Source organism: Pseudomicrostroma glucosiphilum (genome assembly GCF_003144135.1).
Source record: "Pseudomicrostroma glucosiphilum strain MCA 4718 unplaced genomic scaffold BCV69scaffold_19, whole genome shotgun sequence".
Classification (NCBI taxonomy): domain Eukaryota; kingdom Fungi; phylum Basidiomycota; class Exobasidiomycetes; order Microstromatales; family Microstromataceae; genus Microstroma; species Microstroma glucosiphilum.
Window position 1 is genome coordinate 351,724 of NW_020289931.1, and position 27,839 is coordinate 379,562.

The window sequence follows — 27,839 nt, forward strand, 5'->3', positions numbered from 1 at the left end:
CTTCCTTCCCAACCCTACCACTCTCACCACCCACGTTTCGTTAATCCCCTCCCCCCCCCCCCTCCCTCCCCCCACACTCCCTACCCCCCCTCACCTTCCCTTGACCCTTGTGGTATCCGCCCATCCTTTGCATCGCACTCGTTACAACTCTATTCGATCCCTCACCACACACCAAAAGAAATCCGTCCACCTCGTACTCGTACGCGTACTCGCACTAGCCACTCGTACAGAACTTGCAGCAGTTCCCCCTCACACACCACTTACTTTAGCTTAGAAGATACACATCGTAGTACCGCTTGCAAACGGCCCACCAAGCACTTTTGGAGTCCACGAAGCTCCTACATCCTCATCCTATCCCGTATAATTTAGACGACGAAGTTCATCCAACGAATAGGCCAGGACTACTCCTACTACTACCAATTACCACCTTCTACCGGAGAGACACCTAGTCATGGTGCGACTCTCGCGGGCACTCCTGCTCTTGAGCTTGGGCTCCGCTCTTGCCGAGCCTGCTCAGGCTGGATTCTTGAACCGCATCTTTGGTCGTGGAGCGGCTCCTGCACAGGTCCAAATCTCTCGGGATGTGGGCCCGTCAGTGTCCAATCTTACACAGACGACGATTCCAGGATTGGAGGAATACCTGGAAAAGAAGAGGGAAGTCAAGGCAAAGAAACACATCCAAGCCAAGCGCGAAAACTTCACTGACGTGTCCCCATTGGAAGCTAGGACGAACACAGTGGTCGCTGCTAGCATTGATGGATACATTGGATGTTACACTGACAAACCTGGAGGATCCGTCTACAAGGGACTGGTCAACTTTGCCGCATACGACCTCTACTGGAGTGTGATGACCATCGAGACATGTGCTTACCTCTGTGCCTACACTAACAGCAACTACGACTTCTTTGGAGTCGAAGCCGGTTATCAGTGTTGGTGCTCCACCGCTGCACCCACCTATTCTCCCAATTCGGCTGCCTGTACCACGCCATGCTACGGTGACAGCACCGAAATTTGTGGTGGAACCAACGCCATTGCCATCTACGATTCCGACGTCGTATTCGCAGAGGTGACTGCTAGCGCCAACGCTTCCATCGCCACTGCCTCTGCCACCTCGGTCATTTCCTCCGCGTCCAAGGCCGCCGCTGGCGCCGTCAGCTCGGCTGCCGTATCCATCTCGGCCGCTTCGGCTGCTGCAGCCTCTGCCGCATCGCAAGCCAGCGTGTCGACCGTGAGCGCAGCTTCAGCTGCCAGCGTCGCAACCTCGTCAGCTACATCGGTGATCAATGCGGCCTCGGCAGCCGCCGCCGCCGCCGCCTCGTCGGCAGCAAAGGTCGTCTCCTCTGCCACGTCAGCCGCAGCTTCCGCCTCGAGCTCAGCCAGCTCAGTTGCATCGTCTGCCTCATCCGTAGCTGCTGCAGCTGCTGCCAGTGCTGCTGCTGCCGTATCCCTGGGATCATCTGCTGCTGCATCTGCATCGTCGTCGGCTTCTCTAGTCGCCGCCTCTGCTTCTGCTGCCGCCGCCTCTGCTTCCAGCGCGGCAGCAGTGGTAGTCTCATCAGCTGCAGCTGCCACCTCTTCGGCCGCTGCCGTGGCTCTGGCTGCTTCTACCTCGGCAGCAGGCGTCATCTCGTCAGCCTCGACAGCAGCCAACGGTGCCGTATCTTCCGCTTCCTCGGTTGCTAGCAGCGCCGCTGCTGCTGCATCGGCTGCCGCCTCTTCAGCTTCGCTCGTAGCTCAGAATGCTCAGGCGTCTGCCGCCGCTGCCACTTCCTCTGCTGGTGCCGCCGTCGCCTCTGCCTCAGCTGCAGCCTACTCTGCCTCGGTGTCGGCTGCTTCAGTCGCTTCAGTGCAGGCTTCTTGGGCTTCTGCTGCCGCTGCAATCGCTTCTGCTTCTGCTTCGACGTACGCTGCTGGTGCTGCCTCTTCCGCTTCGGCGGCGGCTAGCAGCGCTGCCACCTCAGCAGCCGCCGTAGTAGCATCGGCTACTGCTGCCGTCGCTTCGGCCTCGGCTGCAGCTGCTTCTGCTACTGCTTCGGCCGCTTCCGTCGCTGCTTCAGCTGCTGCTGCTGCTTCTGCCGCCGTAACTCTGGGCTCCTCGGCTGCTGCTTCTGCATCGTCCTCTGCTGCCTCAGTGTCAGCCTCTGCTGCATCGGCCGCTGCGGCTTTCGTTGCATCTGCCAGCTCGATCAGCCTCAGTGCCAACTCGGCCATCTTTTCGGCTACATCAGCTGCCACCGCAGTTCTCAACTCGGCTTCGTCTGCCGCCGCGGCCGCTTCCACTTCGGCGAATGCAGTAATTGCCTCGGCCTCGTCCGTGGCTGCTGCTGCTGCTTCCAAGGCCAGCGTCTCCATGGCATCGGCTTCCTCGGTAGCTGCTGCTGCTGCCTCTTCCGCTGCTGGAGTCGTTTCGGGTGCTTCGACCTCGGCCTCTGGTGCCGTAGCTTCCGCTTCCTCGGTCGCCAATGCCGCCGTCGTCTCTGCTTCGTCGGCAGCTAGCGTTGCCGCTGCTTCTGCAGCCGCTGCTGCTGCTTCCGCTTCCGCATCAGCTGTCGCCTACGCCAACCAGGTATCGATGTCGGCAGCTGCTGCTGCTGCAAGTGCCTCTTCAGCAGGAGATGCTGCCTCGACTTCCGCTGCCGGAGTCGTAGCAGCTGCCAGTGCTGCCGCCAGTGCTGCCAGCTCAGCCGCCGCCGCCGTGATTGCATCTGCCAGTGCCGCTCAGTCTTCAGCTACTTCTGCTGCTGCTGCTGCCTCGGCCGCCGCCGCAGCTGCATCTAGCTCTGCAGCTGCTGTAGCCTCGTCTGCTTCCTCGGCTGCCTCCGCTGCTGCGACCATGGGATCGGCTGCCTCTGCCTCGGCTTCGAGCTCTGCCGCTTCCGCTATCTCTGCGGCCTCGGCTCAGGCCGCTGCTGCTGCTACTTCTGCTGCCGCCGTGGCAGCTTCTGCATCGTCTGCCGTCTCTTCAGCCACTGCTGCTGCCGCTGCTGCCACACTCTCAGTCAACTCGGCACTGTCGTCTGCATCCTCGGTGGTATCCGTTGCTACGTCAGCCGCTTCTGCTGCTGCCAGCTCTGCCGCCTCGGTAATCGTCAGCGCTCAGACTGCTGCCAATGGCGCCTTGGTGTCTGCTGCCTCGGTCGCTTCCGTCGCCTCGAACTCGGCCGCATCTCAGGTGTCCGTCGCCGCCTCGTCAGCCGCTAGCGTCGCCTCTGCCGCCTCAGTGTCTGCCGCTGCTGCCCTGTCTTCGGCTGCAGCAGCCGCTTCCGTTGCATCTGCATCTGCTTCGTCGTACGCTGCGCTTGTGTCGGCTTCTGCCGCCAACGTGGCTACTTCAGCTTCAGGTCTAGCTGCTTCGGCTTCGGCTGCTGCCGTCGCTGCCTCCAGTGCGGCTGCAGCTGCTTCCACTTCGGCTGCTGGCGTCGTTGCATCTGCCACCTCGGCTGTTGGAGTCGCCTCGGCATCTGCTGCTGCTGCACGTTCTTCGGCTTCGTCAGTTGCTTCGTCTGCTTCTGCTGCAGCTCAAGCCGCCGTATCTCTTGGTTCAGCCTCTTCCGCAGCCGCGGCGTCGTCTGCGTCCAGCGTCGCAGCCTCGGCTTCTAGCGCAGCTTCTGTAGCTTCTGCAGCTGCTGCCGCTGTTGCCCTGTCTGCCACTGCTGCTATCAACTCCGCCACGTCTGCTGTTGGGGCTGCTGCCGCTTCGGCTTCTGCAGCTCTGGCATCTCAGTCGTCTGTGCTCAGCGCTGCTTCCATCTCGATGGCTGGCGCTTCAGCTTCCGCTTCGATCGCATCGGCCTCTGCTAGCTCTTACGCTGCTGCTGCAGCTTCTGCAGCTTCAACGTCTGCAGCAGGAGCAGTCTCATCGGCCGCAGCCGTAGCCTCGGCCGCCTCGTCTTCAGCCTCTGTGTACGCTGCCAGCGTGTCAGCCTCATTGGCGTCTGTCGCCTCGGCCGCCTCGGCCTCTGCGAATGCTGCCTCTGCGTCTGCCGCTGCGGCGTCCGCTTCCGCTGCTGCCGTCGTCGCCTCCGCTACATCTGCTGCTGCTGCTGCCTCTGCTTCTGCTGTCGCTGCCGCCGCCTCTGCGTCTTCGATTCTCGCCTCGGCTTCGTCCGCTGCAGCTGCCGCAGCGTCGCTCGGCTCGGCCTCTTCAGTTGCTGCCTCTTCATCCGTAAATGCAATTGCAGCCTGGGCAGCCAGTCTCCTCTCGGCTGCATCAGCTCAGGCCGCCTCGGCTTCGGCATCTGCCAGGGACTCATGCGGCTCGGCCACCTCGGCTGCAGGCTCTGCCTCTTCATCAGCCGCTGTTGCTCAGGCCGCAGCTTCGTCGCTTATCAGCGCAGCCTCGGCCTCTGCCGTCCTTGCACTTGCCGCTGCTTCGTCCTCTGCCTCCAGCGCTGCTGCTGCTGCTAGTGCCTATGCCGTTTCCGTGGCATCTGTTGCCTCGGTCGCTGCCAATGCTGCTCTTGCCTCGGCTACCGCTGCAGTGAACTCGGCTGGATCCTCTGCAAATGCATACGCCTCATCGGTCAACTCCGTTGCTTCTGCTTCGGCCGCTGCTGCATTGGCCTCTGCTTCTTCAGCCGCCAGCGTCGCCTCCAAGTCTGCCGTAGCTGCTGCCTCGTCTGCCTCGGCTTCGGCCGCTTCATACGCTTCAGCAGCTTCGTCATCAGCCTCTGGTCTCGCTGCCTCGGCTGCCGCTGCAGCGTCCTCTGCTGCTGCTTCGGCCTCGCTCGCTTCAGGTTCTGCCGCCGGTGTGGTAGCTTCTGCTACCTCCGCTGCTGGCGCTGCTGCTGCCTCCGCTTCTGCTGCCCAGAGCTCCGCTGCTTCAGTCGCTAGCTCGGCTCTCTCCGCCGCTCTGGCCGCTGTATCCTTGGGATCTGCCTCGTCTGCTGCTGCCTCGAGCTCTGCTGCCAGCGTCGCAGCTTCATGTTCCAGCATGGCATCTGCTGCTTCTTCTGCTGCCAGTGCTGCCTCTGCCTCTGCCACTGCTGCCGTCGCCTCGGCTACCTCCGCAGCCGCCGTTGCCGCTTCGTCGGCCGCTGCTCTTCTGTCTTCAGCTGCCTCTGTAGCAAGCGCAGCTTCCAACTCTGCCGTTGCTGCTCAGTCTTCCGCCAGCGCCTACGCTGCCTCGGTCGCATCCGTCGCATCCGTCGCCGTGGTCGGAGCTGTTGCCTCGGCATCGTCTGCTGCTGCTGCTGCATTGTCTTCGGCCAACGCCTACGCATCCTCGGTCGTCAACGATGCCGCTACATCGGCTGCTGGAGCCCTGTCTTCGGCTTCCGCTGCTGCTGCCTCTGCATCTGCCTCTGCCGCCGCTTACGCTGCCAGCGTGTCTGCCTCGGCAGGCTCCGTTGCATCTCTGGCTTCCGTTGCTGCTCAGTCGGCAGCTGCTGCTGCCTCGGCTGCCTCGACTTCGGCTGCTGGTGTCGTCGCCTCTGCCACGTCCGCTGCGGGCGTCGCTGCTGCTAACGCCGCTGCTGCCCAGAGCTCAGCTGCTTCGGTCGCTAGCTCAGCTGCCTCTGCTGCTCTCGCTGCCGTGTCTCTTGGCTCTGCCTCTTCGGCTGCAGCCTCGAGCTCAGCTGCCAGCGTCGCTGCTTCAGCCTCTAGCGCTGCTTCCGTTGCTTCCGTCGCTGCTGCTGCTGCTGCCGCATCCGCCACTGCCGCTGTTGGCTCAGCTACCTCAGCTGCTGGCGCTGCTGCCTCGTCGGCTGCTGCCGCTCTGACTTCAGCTGCCTCGGTTGCAAGTGCAGCTTCGAGCTTGGCCGCCAACGCGCTTTCTTCGGCTGCATCCGTCGCAATCTCTGCCAACATGTATGCGTCTTCGGTCGTCTACGGTGCTTCGACATCTGCTGCAGGAGCTGTCGCCGCTGCTTCAGCTTCTGCCGTCGCTGCTGCTGCATCAGCATCTGCTGCCGCCTCCTCTGCCTCTTCAGCTGTCGCTCAGGCCTCGAACTCGGCAGCCGGTGTCGTAGCTTCGGCTACTTCTGCCGCTGGCGTAGCTGCCGCGTCTGCTGCCGCTGCCCAGTCGTCTGCCGCCTCGGTCGCCTCTTCGGCTGCTGCCGCTGCTTTGGCTGCGGTCTCTCTAGGTTCTGCATCGTCAGCAGCAGCGTCTTCCTCCGCAGCTAGCGTCGCAGCGTCGGCTTCCAGCGCCGCTTCCATCGCTTCTGCAGCTGCCGTAGCAGCTGCACAGTCTGCTACCGCTGTTGTCAACTCGGCTACCTCTGCTGTTGGAGCCGCCGCCTCGTCTGCTGCCGCTGCGCTCTCGTCGGCCTCGTCAGTTGCCAACGCAGCCTCATTGTCGGCTGTCGCAGCTGCTTCGTCTGCTTCCGTTGCTGCTGTCTCTGCCAGCTCTTACGCTGCCTCTGTTGCATCGGTCGCCTCAGCATCTGCTTCTGGAGCCTTGGCATCCGCATCAGCTGCCGCTTCCAACGCCGCTGCTTCTGCTTCTGCTGCCGCTTCGCAGGCTTCTGCTTCGGCCGCTGGTGTCGTCGCCTCTGCCACATCGGCTGCTGGAGTCGCTTCCGCTGCTGCCAACGCCGCTTCGATCTCTGCCGCCTCCGTCGCCTCTTCGGCTTCCGCTGCTGCTCAGGCCGCCGTCTCTCTGGGCTCTGCTTCTTCCGCTGCCGCCGCTTCGTCTGCTTCCAGCGTCGCATCCTTGGCTTCCAGCGCAGCATCTGTAGCTTCTGCATCTGCTGCTGCTGTCGCCCAGTCTGCCACTGCTGCTATCAACGCTGCATCTGCATCGGCTGAGGCTGCCCGGTCTTCGGCTGCCTCTGTGGCAAGCGTGGCACTGGCATCTGCCAGCTCGTACGCAGCTTCGGTAGCTGCCGCCGCTTCCACTTCCGCCGTGGGCGCTCTCGCTTCTGCTTCCAGCGTCGCCGCAGTCGCTGCTGCCTCTGCTGCCTCTGCCGCCTCTGCTGCTTCCACCTCAGCTGCTGGAGTGGTGGCTTCTGCCACCTCGGCCGCTGGTGCAGCTTCCGTCGCTGCTGCCAACGCTCAGGCCTCTGCTGCCTCGGTCGCTAGCTCAGCTTCTGCTGCCGCTCTGGCTGCAGTCTCTCTTGGTTCTGCCTCTTCGGCTGCTGCCTCGAGCTCTGCTGCCAGTGTCGCTGCTTCTGCTTCGAGCGCTGCTTCCGTTGCTTCGGCTGCCGCCGTTGCAGCCGCACAGTCTGCCACTGCCGCCGTCAACTCGGCCACATCTGCTGCTGGTGCTGCTGCCTCCTCTGCTGCTGCCGCACTGTCTTCGGCCGCATCGGTTGCTAGCGTCGCATCGGCTTCTGCCAGCTCGTACGCTGCATCCGCAAGCTCATTCGCGGCCTCTGCTAGCTCGGCTGCCGCCTCAGTTGCATCTGCCGCCTCCTCCTCTGCTAGTGGAGCGCTCGCTTCGGCCTCGTCTGCTGCTTCGGCCGCTGCCGCTTCCGCTTCTGCTGCCGCCTCTGCTGCTGCTCAATCGGCCTCGTCTGCTGCCTCTGCTGCATCGACCTCTGCCGCCGGCGTCGTCGCGTCTGCTACCTCTGCTGCAGGAGCTGCTTCAGCTTCGGCTGTCGCTGCTCAGGCCTCGGCCTCCTCAGTCGCTAGCTCGGCCTCCGCCGCTGCTCAGGCCGCCGTCTCTCTGGGCTCGGCCTCTTCTGCCGCCGCTTCCTCGTCGGCTGCCAGCGTCGCTGCTTCGGCCTCCAGCGCTGCCTCGGTCGCTTCTGTCGCCGCCCAGGCTGCTGCTCAGTCTGCCACTGCAGCTGTCAACTCTGCCACATCGGCAGCCGCCGCTGCCGCCTCCTCGGCCTCTGCTTCGATTGCTGCTGCTCAGTCGTCTGCTTCATCGGTCGCCAGTGTCGCCTCTGCCTCTGCTAGCTCATACGCTGCTTCAGTAGCTGCTGCTGCCTCGACCTCTGCGGCTGGTGCTCTGGCTTCTGCCTCGTCTGCTGCATCTGTTGCTGCTGCATCTGCTTCTGCTGCCGTATCTGCTGCAGCTTCGTCGGCTTCTTCCGCCGCTGCTGCTGCCTCAACTTCAGCTGCGGGTGTTGTCGCCTCTGCTACCGCTGCTGCTGGAGCCGCATCAGCTTCGGCAGTCGCTGCTCAGGCCTCTGCCTCGTCGGTCGCTAGCTCAGCTTCCGCCGCTGCCCAGGCTGCAGTCTCCCTTGGATCCGCCTCGTCAGCAGCAGCCTCTTCGTCTGCCGCTAGCGTCGCATCATCCGCCTCCAGCGCTGCCTCTGTCGCCTCAGCTGCCGCCGTTGCTGCCGCCGCATCCGCAACCTCTGCTGTCAACTCGGCCACGTCCGCTGCTGGAGCAGCTGCCTCATCTGCTGCTTCTGTTAAATCGTCGGCCAGCTCTGCAGCTAGCGCCGCCGCAGTCTCTGCCAGCTCCTACGCTGCCTCTGTCGCTTCTGCTGCCTCGACATCCGCAAGTGGAGCTCTGGCATCGGCCTCCGCCGCTGCCTCTATCGCTGCTGCTTCGGCTGCGGCCGCTGCCTCTGCTGCCTCAACCTCTGCGAGTGCAGCCCTCGCCTCGGCATCTTCTGCTGCTTCCGTCGCCTCCGTGTCTGCTGCCTCTGCTGCTGCTGCGGCCTCGACCTCAGCCGCTGGTGTCGTCGCCTCGGCTACATCCGCCGCTGGTGTTGCCTCTATCTCGGCTGCTGCCGCTCAAGTCTCTGCTGCCTCAGTCGCGGCTTCGGCTTCTTTGGCCGCTCAGGCTGCGGTCTCTCTCGGGTCCGCCTCGTCTGCTGCTGCCGCATCATCAGCCTCGAGTGTTGCTTCGTCGGCCTCCAGTGCTGCGTCGGTCGCCTCAGCCGCTGCCGTTGCTGCCGCCGCATCCGCAACCGCTGCTGTCAACTCGGCTACGTCCGCCGCTGGAGCAGCTGCATCTTCCGCCGCGTCTGCCCAATCTTCTGCAGCCTCGGCTGTTAGCGCAGCCTCGGTGTCTGCCAACTCCTACGCCTCCTCTGTGGCTTCTGCTGCCTCTGCCTCGGCTAGTGCTTACGCTGCCTCGGTGGTTTCTGCAGCGTCGACCTCGGCAGTCGGTGCGCTCGCCTCCGCCTCTTCTGCTGCCTCGGTCGCTGCTGCTTCGGCTGCATCTGCTGCCTCCGCCGCATCGACTTCTGCCGCTGGTGTAGTCGCGTCTGCTACCTCCGCTGCTGGTGCTGCTTCTGCGTCGGCCGTCGCTGCTCAGGCCTCGGCTTCGTCTGTAGCTAGCTCAGCCTCCGTTGCAGCACAGGCTGCCGTGTCCCTTGGCTCGGTCTCGTCTGCCGCCGCTGCATCTTCCGCCTCAAGTGTTGCATCGTCGGCCTCTAGTGCTGCCTCAGTCGCTTCGGCTGCTGCTGTTGCTGCTGCTGCCTCTGCTACTGCTGCCGTCAACTCTGCCACCTCCGCTGCTGGAGTTGCCGCGTCTTCGGCCGCTGCTGCTCAGTCATCGGCTGCGTCAGTCGCTAGTGCCGCTTCTGCGTCCGCCAGCTCCTACGCCGCATCTGTAGTCTCTGCCGCTTCGACATCAGCCAGCGGTGCGCTCGCCTCGGCATCTGCTGCTGCCTCCGTCGCTGCTGCATCTGCTGCTTCCGCGGCCTCAGCCGCTTCGACCTCGGCTGCTGGAGTAGTTGCCTCTGCTACCTCCGCTGCTGGCGCAGCTTCTGCTTCTGCGGTTGCTGCCCAGGCCTCTGCCTCGTCAGTGGCTTCGTCTGCTTCCGCTGCAGCTCAAGCCGCCGTCTCCCTGGGATCTGCTTCCTCAGCCGCCGCCTCGTCATCGGCTGCTAGCGTTGCTTCGTCGGCTTCCAGCGCTGCCTCGGTTGCCTCTGCCGCTGCTGTCGCTGCTGCCCAGTCCGCCACGGCTGCTGTCAACTCTGCCACCTCGGCTGCTGGGGCTGCCGCATCTTCGGCTGCTGCTGCGCTGTCGTCGGCTAGCTCCGTCGCTAGCGCTGCTTCGACATCAGCTGTCGGTGCTCTTGCCTCGGCGTCCTCTGCCGCATCCGTTGCAGCTGCTTCGGCTTCTTCTGCCGCTCTTGCCGCCTCAACTTCAGCCGCCGGCGTGGTTGCTTCTGCGACGTCCGCTGCAGGCCAAGCCTCCATCTCTGCTGCCAATGCCCAGGCCTCGGCTTCCTCGGTCGCATCCTCCGCCTCTGCCGCTGCTCAGGCAGCCGTTTCGCTTGGCTCCGCCTCATCAGCTGCAGCATCGTCGTCTGCGGCCAGCGTCGCATCTTCGGCTTCTAGTGCTGCATCTGTTGCCTCGGCTGCTGCTCAAGCGGCTGCGGCTTCCGCCACCGCCGTCGTCAACTCTGCCACTTCGGCTGCAGGAGCAGCTGCATCCTCGGCTGCTGCAGCTCAGTCATCGGCTAGCTCTGTAGCAAGCGCAGCTTCCGTCTCCATGGCGGGCGCTGCATCATCTGCCTCTGCTGCTTCTGTTTCTGCCAGCTCTGTGGCTGCTGCTGCCTCCACGTCTGCGGCCGGCGCTCTTGCCTCGGCGTCTCTTGCCGCTTCGGTTGCTGCTGCCTCAGCTGCCGCTGCTGTCTCTGCTGCCTCAAACTCGGCCGCTGGTGTCGTGGCTTCAGCCACCTCTGCTGTTGGAGTCGCTTCCGCTGCTGCGAATGCGGCTTCGATTTCCGCTGCCTCAGTGGCCTCTTCGGCCTCGTCAGCTGCTGCTGCTGCTGTGTCTCTTGGCTCTGCCTCATCGGTCGCAGCTGCCTCTTCGGCCTCCAGCGTTGCCTCATCAGCCTCCAGCGCAGCTTCAGTGGCTTCTGCATCCGCCGCTGCAGTGGCACAGTCCGCTACCGCTGCCATCGCCTCTGCCACGTCGGCAGTCGGCGCTGCCTCGGTTTCCGCCGACTCTGCTCGAGCGTCAGCAGCATCAGTCGCTAGCGAAGCCTCGGTTTCTGCTAGCTCGTATGCTGCCTCGGTCGCTTCTGCTGCTTCTACATCCGCTGTTGGTGCGCTCGCCTCGGCCTCTGCTGCAGCCTCTGTAGCTGCATCGTCTGCTGCCTCGGCTGCCTCGGCTGCCTCTGCTTCGGCTGCTGGCGTTGTGGCATCCGCCACCTCGGCCGTTGGTGTCGCCGCTGCCGCTGCCAATGCAGCGTCCATCTCAGCTGCCTCTGTGGCTTCGTCTGCATCGTCTGCTGCTCAGGCTGCAGTTTCCCTCGGATCTGCCTCTTCCGCGGCCGCCGCTTCCTCGGCTTCCAGCGTTGCATCTTCAGCCTCGAGCGCCGCATCTGTTGCATCCGCTTCTGCGGCAGCTGTTGCCGTATCTGCCACTGCCGCTATCAATGCTGCGACATCCGCAGTCGGCGCCGCTTCCGCTTCGGCAGTCGCTGCCCAGTCTTCTGCAGCATCGGTCGCCAGCGCTGCCTCTACGTCCGCCGCTGGCGCTCTGGCTTCAGCTTCTGCTGCCGCTTCATCGGCCGCTTCTGCTGCTTCCGCCGCGTCGACGTCGGCCGCTGGCGTCGTAGCATCTGCTACTTCCGCCGCTGGCGTCGCCTCCGCTTCCGCTGTCGCTGCTGCCGCTTCTGCTTCCTCGGTAGCCTCGTCCGCCTCAGTCGCAGCTCAGGCTGCGGTGTCGCTTGGATCCGCCTCCTCTGCAGCCGCTTCTTCATCCGCTGCTAGTGTTGCATCCTCGGCGTCCAGTGCAGCCTCCGTCGCTTCTGCCGCCGCTCTCGCTGCCGCCCAATCTGCCACTGCTGCCGTCAACTCTGCTACCTCAGCTGCTGGGGCTGCCGCATCGTCGGCTGCAAACGCCCAGTCGTCTGCATCTGCCATCATCAGTGCTGCCTCGGTGTCTGCTCTGGGTGCTCAGTCTTCGGCCTCTGCGGCCTCTGCGTCCGCCAGCTCCTACGCTGCCTCTGTCGCTGCTGATGCCTCCAGCTCTGCTGCCGGCGCTCTGGCTTCAGCATCTGCTGCTGCTTCTGTCGCTGCTGCTTCCGCTGCTTCTGCTGCCTCCGTTGCCGCTGTTTCGGCATCGTCTCTTGCTGCTTCGGTATCAGCGTCTGCTGCTAGCGTTGCCTCTGCGGCTTCTGCGGCAGCGGCCTCCGCCTCAGCTGCAGCCGTTTCAGCATCCAATTCGGCTGCCAACGTCGTCGCCTCTGCAACCTCCGCCGCTGGTGTCGCCTCTGCAGCTGCTGTCGCAGCACAGGAATCTGCTTCTTCCGTGGCCGCCTCTGCTTCGTCTGCGGCTCAGGCTGCAGTCTCACTCGGTTCCGCATCTTCGGCAGCTGCCTCTTCTTCGGCTGCCAGCGTCGCTTCATCCGCTTCTAGCGCCGCTTCGGTTGCATCGGCATCGGCTGCCGCTGCTGCACAGTCTGCCACTGCGGCTGTTGCATCTGCTACCTCCGCTGCCGGCGTTGCCGCTGCTTCAGCTGCTGATGCACAGGCTTCCGCAGCTTCGGTCGTCAGTGCAGCTTCGACCTCGGCCGCTGGAGCACTGTCCTCTGCATCTGTTGCTGCCGCCGCTGCTGCCTCGTCCGCCGCCTCGGCTGCTTCTGTTGCTTCGACATCTGCTGCAGGCGCTCTCTCAGCTGCCTCAGCATCCGCCATCGCTGCATCGGCATCTGCTAGCTCGTACGCTGCCTCTGTGGCTGCAAACGCTGCCACTTCAGCTTCGGGAGCCCTGTCGTCGGCCGCCTCTGTTGCTGCTGCCGCATCCGCCTCCGCTATGGCTGCCGCCGCTGCTGCATCTCAGTCTGCGTCTCAGGCTGCTGCTTCGGCCTCTGCATCGGCCGCGTCTTACGCCTCGGTCGCCTCTGCCTCGGCAGCTGGTGTTGCCTCTGCGGCCTCAGTCGCGGCATCTTCTGCTTCGGCGGCCGCTATGGAGGCTTCGACTTCAGCAGCTGGCGTTGTGGCATCCGCTACTTCAGCAGTCGGCGCCGCCTCGGTGTCTGCTGCTGTTGCCATCGCATCCGCTGCGTCAGTGGCCTCTTCAGCTTCGTCCGCTGCCGCCGCCGCCGTGTCTCTGGGATCAGCCTCTTCCGCAGCAGCTTCTGCCTCGGCGGCCAGTGTTATTGCTTCCGCGTCGAGTGTGGCCTCTGCCGCCTCCGCCTCTGCTGCTGCCGTCGGCCAGTCCGCTACCGCTGCCATCGCCTCTGCTACATCTGCTGTCGGTGTTGCTTCTGACTCTGCCGTTGCTGCTCAGTCGTCTGCCGCCTCGGTGGCCAGCTCTGCCTCCACCTTTGCTGTTGGTGCACAGTCCTCGGCATCCGCAGCTGCGGCTTCAGCTGCCTCTTCCGCTGCCTCCTACGCCGCCTCAGTGGCCTCGGCTGCCTCCACATCCGCCGCAGGCGCTGTATCGGCCGCGTCCGTTGCTGCTGCCTCTGCCTCGCTCTCTGCCCAGGCTTATGCTTCGTCGGTCGCTGCCGACGCTGCCACATCTGCTGCAGGTGCTCAGGCATCCGCCTCAGCCGCTGCTTCGGTCGCGTCCGCTTCTGCAGTCTCGTATGCCGCCGTCGTGTCGCAGTCAGCAGCTAGCGTCGCATCGGTCGCTTCTCAGGCCGCTTCCATTGCTTCAGCAGCAGCTTCCGAAGCATCGACCTCTGCTGCTGGTGTTGTAGCTTCTGCCACGGCTGCTGCTGCCGCCGCCTCGCAGTCCGCCGCCGCTGCGCAGTCTTCAGCTTCCTCCGTCGCATCGTCGGCCTCTGTTGCGGCTGCTGCCGCCGTCTCCCTTGGGTCGGCCTCCTCAGCCGCTGCCGCTTCCTCAGCTTCCAGCGTAGCCGCTTCAGCCTCAAGCGCAGCTTCCATTGCATCGGCCTCTGCTGCTTCGGTCGCTCAGTCAGCTGCAACTGCCGTCGCCTCTGCTACATCTGCGGTTGGAGCTGCTGCTTCGTCCGCTGCTGCCGCGCAGGCATCCGCCTCGTCGATTGCTGAGGCCGCTTCGACTTCAGCTGCCGGCGCACAGGCATCAGCAGCTTCTGCAGCCGCGTCTGCCGCCTCGTATGCTTCCTCCATTGCTGCCGCAGCTGCTACATCAGCTTCTGGAGCCGTTTCAGCCGCCTCTGCCTCTGCTGCAGCTGCCTCTGCATCTGCCGCTGCTGCTCAATCTGCCGCCTCGGTATCTGCTGCTTCGGCTTCTGCCTCTGCCGCCGCAGCCCAGTCGGCTGCTTCGGTATCTGCCGCTTTCGCCTCGTCTTCTGCAGCAGCATACGCCAACTCTGTGGCCCTAGATGCTTCTACATCAGCGGCCGGCGCTTTGGCTTCGGCCTCTGCTGCTGCTTCCGCTGCCTCTGCCTCTGCTGCTGCTGCCGCTGCCTCCGTCTCACAATCTGCACTTGCCTATGCCTCCGAGGTCTCTTCTTCTGCCGCTGGCGTAGCCTCATCTGCTTCTGCAGCTGCCTCGTCCGCCTCAGCAGCTGCTCTGGAAGCTTCCGCCTCGGCAGCTAGTGTTGTTGCCTCTGCCACGTCGGCAGCCGGTGTAGCTTCTGCGGCCGCGGATGCAGCATCGGCCTCAGCCGTATCGGTGGCTGCGTCTGCATCCTCTGCTGCTGCTGCTGCAGTCTCCCTAGGCTCTGCGTCGTCAGCTGCTGCGTCTTCGTCCGCTGCCAGTGTCGCAGCCTCTGCCTCAAGCGCAGCTTCCGTAGCGTCTGCATCTGCTGCTGCCGCTGCTCAGTCTGCCACGGCAGCCGTTGCTTCAGCGACTTCAGTGGCCGGAGCTGCTTCTGCTTCTGCTTCTGCTGCCCAGTCCTCGGCTGCTTCGGTCGTCAGCGCCGCCTCGACTTCGGCCGCGGGTGCCTTGTCCTCAGCTTCATCAGCCGCTGCGGTCGCCGCCTCATCTGCTGCTTCGTACGCCTCGTCGGTCGCTGCCGACGCTTCGTCTTCAGCAGCAGCTGCCATTTCTTCTGCCTCTGCTTCTGCCGCTTCTGCCTCGGCATCGGCTGTCGCTTACGCAAACTCCGTCGCCCTGGGCGCTTCTACGTCTGCTGCTGGAGCTCTCGCCTCAGCTTCCGCTGCAGTGTCTGTCGCTTCTGCTTCCGCTTCTGCCGCCGCCTCGGCCGCTTCAGCTTCGGCTCTCTCGTACGCATCGGTCGCATCTGCATCAGCTGCGGGTGTAGCATCTTCAGCCTCAGTCGCAGCTTCTTCGGCCTCTGCAGCTGCCGAACAGGCTTCCGTCTCGGCAGGCGAGGTGGTCGCTTCTGCCACCTCCGCTGCGGGTGTAGCCTCTGCTGCCGCTTCTGCCGCCTCCGTCTCTGCTGCCTCGGTTGCTGCCTCCGCATCCTCCGCTGCTCAAGCCGCAGTCTCTCTCGGATCAGCTTCTTCCGCTGCTGCATCATCGTCCGCCGCAAGCGCAGCAGCATCCGCAGCCAGCGTCGCTTCAGAAGCATCTGTCTCTGCTGCATCCGTCGCAGCATCCGCTGCTACCGCCGTCGCTGCTGCCACATCAGCTGTTGGAGCTGCCGCATCCTCAGCTGCTGCTGCACAGAGCTCGGCGTCTTCTGCTGTCAGCGAAGCTTCGGTGTCCGCCGTCAGCGTACAATCGTCCGCATCTGCAGCTGCCGCCTCATACGCAGCATCGGTAGCATCAGCAGCGTCGACTTCTGCCGCCGGTGCCCTGTCATCTGCCTCGGCCGCTGCAGCTGCTGCCTCGACCTCGGCTGTAGGTGCCCTGGCCTCAGCGTCTGCTGCAGCCGCTGCTGCCTCTGCCTCGGCTGTATCCTACGCTGCTGCCGCTTCATCCTCAGCGGCCGACGCAGCATCGTCAGCATCCGCTGCTGCCGTTGCAGCTTCCACATCCGCTGCCGGAATCGTAGCCTCCGCTACTTCCGCTGCTGGCGCTGCTTCTGCTGCTGCCTCTGCTGCCTCCGTCTCTGCCGCCTCGGTCGCTGCTTCCGCCTCCTCCGCCGCTCAAGCTGCGGTCTCTCTTGGATCAGCTTCTTCAGCAGCAGCTGCCTCGTCCGCATCCAGCGTCGCAGCCTCGGCCTCAAGCGCTGCCTCAATCGCGTCCGCTTCAGCTGCCTCCGTTGCTCAGTCAGCTGCCACTGCTGTTGCTGCAGCTACGTCGGCCGTCGGCGCGGCTGCATCGCTTGCAGACGCTGCTCAATCTTCGGCTGCATCTGTAGCAAGTGCTGCTTCCACCTCGGTAGCTGGCGTCCTGGCATCGGCATCGGCTGCTGCTGAGGGCGCCGCGACATCGGCAGCTGGCGCGCTCGCGTCCGCCTCCGCTGCCGCCTCCGCTGCCTCCGTTTCTGCACAGTCGTATGCTTCGGTCGTCTCGTCGTCAGCTGCAGGCGTTGCAGCATCGGCCTCTGCTGAGGCGGCCTCGGCTTCTGCCGCCGCTGCCGCCGCCTCGAGCTCGGCAGCTGGGGTCGTAGCCTCCGCCACCTCTGCGGCTGGAGTTGCTTCGGCTGCTGCTGCTGCTGCATCCGTCTCAGCGGCATCGGTAGCTGCCTCTGCTGCCTCTGCTGCGTCCGAAGCTGTCTCTCTCGGCTCTGCATCGTCTGCAGCAGCCTCTGCTTCTGCTGCCAGTGTCGCAGCCTCAGCCTCCAGCGCTGCATCCGTTGCTTCGGCTTCTGCGGCCTCCGTCGCTGAATCTGCGGCTACAGCCGTTGCTGCCGCCACTTCCGCAGTTGGTGCTGCTGCCTCGTCGGCCGCAGATGCTCAGGCTTCTGCTGCCTCTGTTGCCAACGCTGCATCGACCTCGGCTGCTGGAGCCCTATCGTCTGCTTCTGCAGTTGCCGCATCCGCCGCAGCCAATGCTGCCTCGGTCGCCCTCGTCGCCTCGACTTCAGCTGCCGGCGCAATGTCGGCGGCTTCGGCTTCTGCTGCTTTGTACGCATCCTCGGTTGCCGCCGCCGCTGCCACGTCTGCTGCTGGCGCACTTGCCTCTGCCTCTGCCGCCGCCGCCGCCGCTTCCCAGTCTGCGGTGGATGCTGCTGCTGCCGCTTCTGTCTCCGCCGCTTCTCAAGCCTCCGTTGCTTCGGTCTCTGCCGCAGCTGCGGTGTCTTCTGCTTCTGTGGCCGCTTCTGCTGCCTCGGACGCCGCGGCACAGGCTTCCACCTCTGCTGCTGGCGTGGTCGCATCCGCTACCTCTGCAGTCGCATCTGCCTCTGCAGCCGCAGACTCTGCCCTTTCCTCTGCTGCTTCGGTTTCCTCCTCCGCTGCTTCAGCCGCACTCGCTGCAGTTTCCTTGGGATCTGCCTCTTCAGCTGCTGCCTCTTCTTCAGCAGCGAGCGTTGCAGCTTCTGCAGCCAGCGCTGCCTCGCAAGCATCTGCCTCTGCTGCTGCGGTCGCTCAGTCGGCCGCAACAGCCGTCGCTGCTGCCACCTCAGCCGTCGCAGCTGCTGCATCTTCTGCTGCTGCTGCCCAGACTTCTGCTGCCTCTGTCGCTGATGCCGCCTCGACCTCGGCTGCTGCAGCCCTGTCCTCCGCTTCCGTCGTCGCCGCTGCCGCTGCCTCAAGTGCTGCATCGGTCGCCTCTGCTGCGTCAACATCGGCAGCTGGAGCCCAATCGATTGCTTCCGAGGCTGCCGCTGCCGCTTCCGCCTCTGCATTGTCGTATGCCTTGTCGGTTGCTGCAGGTGCTTCAACATCTGCTGCTGGCGCGCTCGCCTCTGCTTCAGCTGCTGCCTCTGCTGCTTCTGCCTCTGCAACCTCTTACGCCGCCATGGTCTCTTCTTCAGCCGCTCAAGCTGCTGCTGATGCCTCAAGCATTGCTGCGGAAGCTTCGACCTCTGCCGCTGCTGTTGTGGCCTCTGCCACATCGGCCGCTGGCTCAGCCTCGCAGTACGCAGCTTCTGCTTCGGCTTCTGCTGCTTCAGTCGCTGCTTCGGCCGCCTCAGCTGCCTCCGACGCTGTCTCGCTTGGATCTTCAGCCGCTGCTGCCGCTTCGTCTTCTGCTGCTTCAGTCGCCGCTTCTGCGTCCGGTGCCGCTGCTGCTGCGTCTGCCTACGCTGCCTCGATCGCGCTCTCAGCCAGCGATGCTGTTGCCAACGCCACCGCCGTCGCCGGTGCCGCTGCTTCTTCAGCAGCCTCCGTGGCCTCCGTGGCCTCATCTGAGGCTGCAGCCGCCATCGCCTCTGGAGCTTCAGTCGCTAGCGCTGCCAGCGAATCAGGTGCTTCCATGGCCTCCGTGGTATCCGCTTCCGTCGCCTCGTATGCTGCTGCCGCTGCCTCCTCTGCTGGCGGAATCGCCTCGCAAGCTTCGGTTTCTGCAGCCGCTGCCATCACCTCAGCACAGGCTGCGGCCGCCTCGGCCTCGCTGTCTGCAGCTGCCGCTACAGCTTCCGCTGGCGATGTCGCTTCATCTGCATCGGTCGCTGCAGCTTCTGCGGTGGCTTCGCAATCCTCTATCGCATACGCTGCCTCGACTTCGGCTGCCGCCGTCGCAAGCGCTGCCTCTATCTACGCAGCAGCTGCATCAGCTTCAGCCGAGTCAGTGGCTTCTTCGGCTGCCGCTGCCGCCTCCGATGCCATCTCTCTGGGCACCGCAGCGGCCGCGAGCGCTTCGAGCTCGGCAGCTTCCGCTATCGCCTCGGCCTCGTCTGCCGCTGCTCTTGCCGCTTCAGCTGCTTCCTCGGAGGCACTGGAAGCTTCCACTTCAGCTGCTGGTGTCATCGCTTCTGCTACGGCAGCTGCCGCCGCTGCCGCTGCTTCGGCATCTAGCGCATCCGTTTCGGCTGCTTCTGCTGCCTCTGCTGCTGGTGTCTCAGCAGCTGCAGTCGCTGCATCGGTATCCTCTCAAGCTGCTGCTGACGTCGCTTCCGGTGCCTCGGTTGCCTCGGCTGCTCAAGCTTCTGCCTCCAGTGCAGCTTCGGTAGCCTCTCTGGCAGCTCAATCGGCTGGGTCTTCTGCCTCTGCTTACGCCTCCGCCGCTGCGGCATCTGCTGCTTCTTACGCCTCCGTTGCAGCGACCTCCGCTCAAGGTGCTGCCTCCTCTGCTTCGGCTTACGCATCCTCGGTCTCTGCTGCTGCCTCTGCTGCTGCTGACGCCGCCATCGCTTCTCAGTCTGCGGTCGCTGCTTCAGCTGAGAGCTCTGCTGCCTCGGTCGCCTCATCCCTTGCCGATTATGCCGCTTCGGTCAGCGCTTCGGCAGCTTCAGCTGCAGCTTCGGCCTCATCTGCTGCCGATGCTGCCGTATCTCTGGGCTCCTCTGCTGCTGCTGCTGCTTCTACGTCTGCCGCTGCAGTGCAAGCTTCGGCTTCTGCTGCTGCGGCTTCGGCCTCCTCGTACGCATCTTCTGCGGCCGCAGCAGCTTCCTCGTCTGCAGCTGATGCAGCATCAGCAGCAGCAGCGGTAGCCTCATCGGTCTCTGAGTCCGCGGCTTCTGCTGCTGCCTCAGCTTCCCTGTATGCAGCATCTGCAATTGCTTCTGGAGAGTCCATTGCCGCCCAGGCACAAGCCTCAGCAGATGCCGCTGTTGCCTCTGGAGCAGCTGTTGGCTCGGCCGCATCTGCTTCTGCAGCCGCTGCCGTCGCTTCGCAGAACTCGGTCATCTCATCTGCCTCTGCTGTTGCCTCTGCGGCCACTGCTGCTGCTGCTTCCGTAGCTATGGCGGCTTCTACATCCGCTGCTGGCGTTGCTTCTGCCGCTGCCGCCTCGGCGTCTTCGGCCATCGCCGAGCAGTCCTCGCTCGCTTCGGTGGCATCTGTGTCTGCGCTGGCTGCTGCTAACAGTGCTTCGCTGTCTGCGGCGGCAGTGTCATCTTCTGCCTCTCTGGCTGCTGCATCAGCTGCATCCGAAGCGTCAGCTGCTGTCTCTCTTGGGTCCTCTGCTGCCTCGGTCGCATCGATATCGGCCGCTTCGGTCGCCTCCTCGGCTGCAGCTGTCGCATCGGCTGCAATTGACCAGGCTTCCGCCGTCGCTGCTTCTGCTTCATCCTCGGCCAATGCCGCTTCCACCTCGGCCGCCGCTGCCATCGCATCGGCTTCTGCCTCCGCAGCAGCTGCCTCTTCCTCGGCTGCCGCCCAGGCTTCTGCCATGTCTGCCTCTGCCGCCTCTGTGGCCTCGATCGCTTCTGCTTCGGCAGACGCTGCCGTGGCCAACGCCGCCTCGCTGGTACTCGATGCCTCTACATCTGCCAGCGCTGCCGTTGCCTCTGCTGCATCGTATGCTGCATCCGTTGCCGCCTCTGCTCAGTCGGCAGCTGCCTCTGAAGCTGCGGTAGCATCAGCCGCCGCCACTTCAGCTTCGGCTGTCGTTGCATCCGCCTCAGACTACGCTGCTTCTGCTGCTTCCTCGGCAGCTTCAGTAGCCTCGTCTGCCGCTGCTGCTGCTAGCGCCGCCACAGTGTCGGGTGCCTCTGCTGCCTCTGTTGCTTCCGTCTCTGCAGCCAGTGTGGCTAGCTCCGCCTCTGAGGCCGCTGCCTCAGCCTCGGCGCAAGCTGCCGCTGCAGCTGCTTCAGCCCAGTCTGCTGCTTCTGTCGCGTCCGAGTCCGCTGTGGCTGCCCTGGAGTCGGCTTCGCAAGCCGTCGAGAGTGCTACTGCATCTGCCGCTTCTGTTGCAGCCTCCGCATCATCGTACGCTGCCGCCGCCGCCGCATCGGGAGCATCGGTCGCCTCCGCCGCCTCGACTTCAGCAGACGCCTATACGGCCGCTGTCGCTGCCTCGGCTTCCTCCTATGCCGCAGCTGCAGCCTCGTCAGCATCCGCCGTGGCCTCCTCGGCTTCTCAACAGGCTCTCGAGGCCTCCAACTCTGCTGATGCCGTCTCTGTATCTGCTGCCAGCGTGGCCTCCGCAGCTCTCGCTTCTCAGGCCTCCGTTGTCAACGCTGCCTCGACATCAGCCGCAGCTGTCGTTGCCTCTGCGGCAGACTACGCCTCCTCGGCTGCCGCTTCTGCCACCTCTGCAGCTGCCTCGGCCGCTGCAGCAGCCTCTGCCGCCGTCGCTGCTGACGCTGCAGTTGCATCCGCTGCCTCGATCTCCGCTGCCTCTGTGGCATCCTCCGCCTCTGTTGCAGCAAGCTCAGCCTCTGCATATGCTGCTTCGGTTGCTGACGCTGCTTCGGCCTCGGCTGCAGCCGCCATTTCGTCTGCTTCCGAATCAGCTGCCTCAGCCACCAGCGCTGCCGGCGCTGCTCAAGCTTCCGCCTCTGCCGAGGCCGCTGCTGCTCAAGCCTCAGCTTCTTCCCAGGCTGCTGTTGCTTCCTCCTCGGCTGCAGCCGCAGCTTCTTCTGCCGCTTCTGCCCTCAGCGTAGCCATCGAGTCTGATGCTGTGGTACAGTCCTCCGCTGCTAGCGCTGCCTCGGCTGCTACAGCTGCTGCTGCTTCCATCGTTCTCGCCGCGTCGACATCTGCCCAAGCGGCCGTGGCGTCCGCTGCCGCTGTCGCCTCCCAAGCCGCTGCATCAGCCTCGGATGTGGCAGCATCAGCTTCTCAGGCTGCTCAGGCCGCTGTCGCCTCCCAGGCTGCGGTAGCTTCGTCAGCCGCGGATTATGCGTCCTCCCTTGTTGCTGCGGCTTCCTCGAGCGCTTCCCTGGCCGCTCAGGCTGCATCTGCCGCCGTATCCTCAGACTCGGCCGTGGCGGCCTCTGCCTCCACTGCCGCTGCCGCCGCTGCCGCTTCTGCTTCCTCGGTCGCCGTATCTGCCTCTCAGTACGCAGCTTCGGTCGCCAACGCTGCCTCTGCATCCGCCTCTGACGCCTTGGCTTCGGCTGCTTCCGTCGGTTCTGACGCTTCCAGCTCTGCTGCCGCTGCGGCCTCCTCTGCGTCTGCCCTCGTTGCCTCCGCTTCCGCGAGTGCCGCATCGGCCGCCTCCGAGGCAGTGGCATCGGCCTCTTCGGTTGCTGCTGCCGCTGTTGATGCTGCTTCAGCTTCTGCCGCTGCCGCTGCCGCTTCTGGCGCTTCGCTGGCGTCCGTTGCCTCCACCTCTGCTGCCGGCTACACTGCTGCTGCTGCTTCCTCCGCCTCCGCCTATGCTGCTCAGGTGTCTGCTTCGGCTGCCGCCGCTGCCAGCTCTGCTGCTGCATCGCTGTCTGACGTGCTGGACTCACAGTCGTCTGTAGCTGCTGCCGCACTCACTTCGGCCGCTGGAGTCGCTTCTTCTGCATCTGACTATGCTCAGTCAGTGGCTGCTTCTGCTTCCTCGGTAGCAGCTGTAGCTGCTGCCGCGGCGTCGGCTGCTCAGGCGTCGGGCACTGCCGCTGCATCTGCTGCTTCAGTCTCGGCTGCTTCAGTACAGTCTGAGGCTTCTCAGGCTGCTGCTTCTGCATCACTGTACGCGCAATCAGCCTCAGCTTCCGCATCCTCCGCCGCTGCCTCAGCGTCTGCTGCCGCCGATGCGGCTGTCTCCGCAGCCTCAGTTGAGGCTTCGGCCGTCTCTGTATCCGCAGCTTCTCAAGCCTCTGCTGCCGCTGCCTCTGCAGCTTCCGTTGTCAATGCCGTCTCGACGTCACTGGACGCTCAGACCGCCGCCGCTGTATCGTCCGCTTCGGCCTTTGCCGCTTCGGCTGCCTCTTCAGCTGCTGCCGCCGCCTCGTCAGCTTCCGCCGCAGTTTCTGCCGCTCTTGCTTCCCAGGACAGCGCCAGCTTGTCTGCTGCTGCATATGCTGCCTCAGTCGCTGCTTCGGCATCTTCAGTTGCTGCAGCCGCGTCTGCATCCGCTGCCGGTGCTGTGTCTCTTGGAGCAGCTGCTGCTGCTGCTGCTTCCTCTTCTGCAGCGCAAGTGGCTGCCTCTGCCTCTTCTGCTGCTGCTTCTGCCTCTGGCTACGCAAGCTCGGTCATCGCAGATGCCTCTGCCGAGGCCTCTGCCGCTACTGCTTCTGCCGGTTCCGTCTTGGCTGCTGCGTCATCGGCTGCTTCCGACGCTTCTGCTTCGGTGGCCAGCTTGATTGCTTCAGCCTCGTCCAACGCCGCAGCTGCCATCGCTTCTGCCTCGTCTGTCACCGCGGCCGTCGCTGCTTCTGCTTCGGCCGTCGTCGCCTCCGCCTCGGTCGCAGCCGAGTCAGCCTCAGCTGTCGCCGACGCCGCCGCCTCATCCGCTTCAGATGCCGTAGCGCAGCAGTCGTCGATTGCTCAAGCCGCTTCGATCTCTGCTGCTGCTGCTGCATCCTCTGCTTCTGAGTACGCACAGTCCGTGTCAGTATCAGCTGCATCCGTCGCCTCTGCGGCTCAGTCAGCGGCTTCTGCAGCTGTCAACTCCAACAGCAACATCGCTTCCGCCGCCTCGACTTCCGCGGCTGCAGTTCTCGCGTCTGCCTCGGCTGCCGTTGCATCCGCCACCGCCTATGCGGCTTCGGTTGCGAATGATGCCAGCTCTTCAGCTTCCGCTGCTGTCGCTTCAGCTTCTGCTGCGGCCGCATCTGCGTCCATTTCGGCCGAGGCTGCATCTGCTTCGGCTGTCTCTGTCGCTTCGGTCGCTTCTGCTCTCGCCGCTTCGGCTTCGGCTTCTGATGCCTCGGTCGCCTCTGCGTACGAATCTTCAGCAAGCGTCATCACCGCCTCCGCTGCGGCCAAGGCTCTTGCTGCCTCCTCCTCTGCAGATGCCGTCGCCGCTTCGGCTGAGTCTCGCGCTGCCGTCGCTTCCTCGGTTGCCGAACAGGCAGCTGCCTCTGCCTCGTCGGTAGCCGCTTCTGCTGCTTCCGTAGCGTCTGCCGCTATCCAGTCTCACTCGTCAGTGGCAGCAGCGGCAGCAGCCTCTGTTGCCTCCAATGCTCTTGCGGCCTCGACGTCTGCCGACGGTGCCATTGCTGCAGCCTCCAGTTACGCTGCTGCTGCTGCTGTGTCTGCCTCCTCGGTCGCCGCTGTTGCTGCTTCCGCTGCTGCTGGAGCTGTCTCATCCGAAGCTGCTGTCATGGCTGCCTTGTCGTCGTCTGCAAACGTCGCCTCTATCTCAGCTGCTTCCGCTGCTTCGGTCGCCTCTGCTTACGCAGATGCCGTCTCGTACTCGGCTGCCAACGTTGCCCTTCTGGCGGCATCCAGTGCTTCGGTTGCATCGGTGTCAGCTGCGTCGGCCGCCTCGGTTGCCGCTGCTTCTGCCTCTTCCTCCGCCGCTGCACAGGTTGCCTCTGCGGCCGCCCAGGCAGCCGCTGCCTCTTCGTATGCAGCTTACATCGCTTCCTCGCTGTCATCTTTGGTGGCATCCGCCAACTCTGCCGCCTCCGCTGCTATGGCTTCTGCCGCCTCAGTCCAATCGGCCGCAGCATCTCGAGCTGCTGCCGCGACTTCGAGCACAGCCACGACGGTAGACAGTACGTCGGTCGCTCCCTCTGCCTCGAACAGCGCCAGCACCGTCTCTGCCACCAACACTGCTACTTCCACGACCACTCCATCCGTCGTCGCCAACACAGCGCCGCAAACAGCTGGTATCAGTCTCGACTCCTCTTCGTCCATTACTTCGACATCGGCCAACTCTACCGCTCCAGGCTCATCTTCGGCTACTGCTTCGTCAGGATCATCTGCCTCGGTGACTACCTCGGGATCGTCTGCTACGGACGCTGCTTCGGGATCGTCTGCCTCGGTCACGTCCTCAGGAACTTCTCCCTCGGCTGCTTCTTCGCAATCGTCTTCCTCCAACAGCACTTCCGTTGTCGCAAACGGCGCTTCTTCCGTGGTTGCCATTCCCGCTGACTCCACCTCGTCAAGCTCCTCGTCTTCCGCAAGCGCTACTGGAGCATCGTCTACCTCGGTGGGCTCTTCGGGATCGCCTGCTTCGGACACTGCCTCGGGATCGTCTGCCTCGGCCACTTCCTTGACATCAACATCCACCAGCAGCGCTTCGGTGGGCAACAACGGCGGTTCTTCCGCCATCGCCAGCTCTGCCGATGTCTCCTTGTCGAGCGCATCGTCTTCTACAAGCACTTCTCGACCGACATCGTCGGCCTCGTCCAGCTCTTCTGAATCCGATCCCACGACGGCTACCTCGCAGTCCTCTGCCTCTTCGACCAGCTCCAAATCTGCCAGCGCCACTGTCGTCGGCAACGGCCAGAACACGAATGCCGCCGTTGCAACTGACACTCCAGCTTCATCTTCGAGCTCCACCTCTGCTTCATCCTCTGCCACTCAAGCTGCAACAACCGCTGCGGCCACGGGATCCGGTTCCAGTGGCGACGATGGCAGCAAAGCAGGCGAAATTGCGGTCACCACGGCGACGCTGGACAATGGCGAGATTGTCACAGTCTACGCATCTGCCGATGCCACCACCACTACTTCCGCCAGCTCGAGCAGCAAGGATCAGTCGTCTAGCACTACCGCGTCCGGCACATCATCGTCGTCTTCCACTGCCGCCACTGCAGACGCTTCTGGCTCTAGCTCTGGCTCTAGCACTGCAACCAGCTCTCGAACGGCATCGACCACAGCAGACTCGTCTACGTCGGCTTCGTCCGGGACGAACACCGCGTCAATCGTCGGCAACGGCCAGACCTCGAGCGTGGGCGTTGAGTCCGATGGTTCCTCGACATTGTCGTCCAGCTCATCAGCATCGTCCTCGTCGGCTGCTCCATCGGGCACCACCACTGCAACAGTCGTCGGCAATGGCCAGACCTCGAGCATTGGTATCGATTCTGATCCAACCGCGACGGCCTCATCTGATTCGACATCCGCTGCCTCTTCATCGACTGCTTCTTCGTCGGCCACATCCTCCGGATCAGTCATCGGCAATGGTCAGACCTCGAGCGTCGGTATCGGTTCCGATGCTTCTTCGACGGCCTCATCCGATTCTACATCGGCTGCTTCGAGTGGATCTACCTCAGCCACCGCCACCTCCACAGCTGGGTCCAGCACTGCCACTGGCTCCATCGCTGGCAATGCAGCGTCGTCTGGAGCGTCTATTGGCCTCGGTGGCACATCGACTTCGAAGGCTACGACCTCTAGTGTGGCAGCCACCAGCACTGTCAGTGATGGTGGCGATGGTGGTGAAGACGCCACTTCGACGACTACTGCAGCGACATCATCGTCTGCGGCGACGACATCGAAGGAGCAGACCTCAACCACCTCTTCGAAGATCACGGCTACGACGGCTTCCAAGACTGGCACCACTGCCGTCGCTGGTAACACTGGAGGCAACATCGGCCTCAGCACCGGTGAGAGCAGCACAACCAAGGCCTCTTCTACTGATGGCGCTTCTTCCACCGCGTCCACTGCTGCCAAGACTACTGCTGCCACGTCTGAGGCCACCTCGACCAAGGTTACAAAGACCTCGTCTACGACCAAGGTCATTGCTGGCAACAATGGTGGTTCCATCGGTGCTTCCGACGCTAACCAGTCTTCCACCAAGAAGACTAGTGCCACCAAGGCGGGTTCAACCAAGGCAGCATCGACTCATGCTGCGTCGTCCCATGCTGCGTCGTCCCATGCTGCGTCGTCCCATGCTGCATCGTCCCATGCTGGATCCTCTAAGGCTGGATCGACCAAGGCTGGATCGACCAAGGCTGGATCGACCAAGGCTTCCACCAAGGCTTCCACGTCGACCAAGGGAGTTGCTGCTAACAACGGTGGTGGCGGTTCCATTCCTGCTGATGATGACACCACGACCAAGGCGTCCGCTCACAAGACCACTGCCGCCACCGAGTCTGGCAAGGTTTCCTCGAAGACCAAGACCTCGGGTGCTGGCAAGGGTGGTGTTGCCGCCTCAACGGAGAGTGACAAGACCAAGACCAAGACATCGGCCGGAGAATCGAGCCCCAAGTCCACCGACAAGGCTGCCCAGTCTTCCACCAAGAAGGCCTCGGCCACCGGAAGTGGCCAGAAGGGTGGATCGAATGCAAGCAAGCACAGCGGATCTAGCTCAACTGGCGCCGCAGCTGGATCTGAGACCTCGGCTGGCAACGCTGGAAGCGCAAGCTCGACTGGCTCTGCCACCACTCCCGCAAGCACTTCTTCGACTTCGTCTGCTAGCGACTGTCAAGTCACCTGGATCGCCTACTACAGTGAAGAGGGCAATCCCGAGGTCACACGCAAGAATGGCCGCCAGCTCTACTACCCTCACGTCCCTGCTGGCTGCGCTCAGCTCACGGAGTCTACCATTCCTGATAGCTCGGTTTCAACTGAGCGTCTCTCCGGTTCGGACGACAGCAGCTCCGCTTCTGACAGCAGCTCCGATGATGACAGTAGCTCGGGTTCGACTGTAGCCTCCAACACTGGCAGCTCAGAGTCCACCACTGACGACTCTGACAGCGCCGCGTCTGGAGACGAGAACTCGAGCAACGATGACAACACTGTCTACCAGGCTTCGACCACCAATGCCGCCAAGGGTACTGCCGCTGGCGCACGTACCGTCACGGTGACTGAATCTCGCACTGTCACCGTTGATGCGGCTTCGTCAGCGCCCAGTACTTCTGCGACTACGGTGACCCTGGCGAATGGTGCCACTGTCACCTTCTACGGCTCTTCTTCTTCGTCGTCTGCGCCTACCACTGCTAAACAACAGTCCAAGGCAGCGACGACGACGACGACGGTCGTAGCTAACGGCGCAGCCACCACGGTCACTGCTGGCGACGCCCTCAATGGCGTCTCCAGTGGTTCTGCATCTGGCGCTTCTGGACCCTTCACCCTGACGAGTACTCGCACCTTGGCCAATGGAAAGACGGTGACGGTCTACGCCGGCAATGGCACTAGCTCAACGGCCTCCAAGTTGAGCACTGCCAGGTCGACCAAGGCTACTGGCACTTCCAGTGTCAAGGCTTCCTCGGGCTTGACCACCACCACCAAGGTCGCTGCCAACGGAGCCACCTTGACGCTGACTTTGGGTCCGGACAGTAGCACCTCGACGACTGCCGCACAGACTTCGACTTCGGTCGTCGCCGATGTTGGCTCTGGCGTCGGTCTGGGTGATGGCCTCGACGGTTCCTCTAGCACTAGCACTAGCGATTCTGCTGCTGATGCGACTAGCACCGCCGAGCCTACTTCCACCACTGCGGCTGCTACCACTTCTGCCTCGGCTGTTCTCATGAATGGTCTAGGTGGTGCAGTGTCTGTACAGTGGAAGTGAGGTCACCCCGCTGTCATTGGCAAGCCTCTGT

General features: G+C 63.9%; 1 protein-coding gene across 1 annotated transcript; it reads left to right on the top strand.

Moving 5' to 3' along the window:
* Positions 1-451: 451 nt before the first annotated feature.
* BCV69DRAFT_279255 (hypothetical protein) lies at positions 452-27,808 on the top strand (the record flags this gene model as incomplete). Its single annotated transcript, XM_025491235.1, has 1 exon — positions 452-27,808. The coding sequence occupies one exon, from the start codon at positions 452-454 to the stop codon at positions 27,806-27,808; it is 27,357 nt and encodes a 9,118-aa protein (XP_025345175.1).
* Positions 27,809-27,839: the final 31 nt, after the last annotated feature.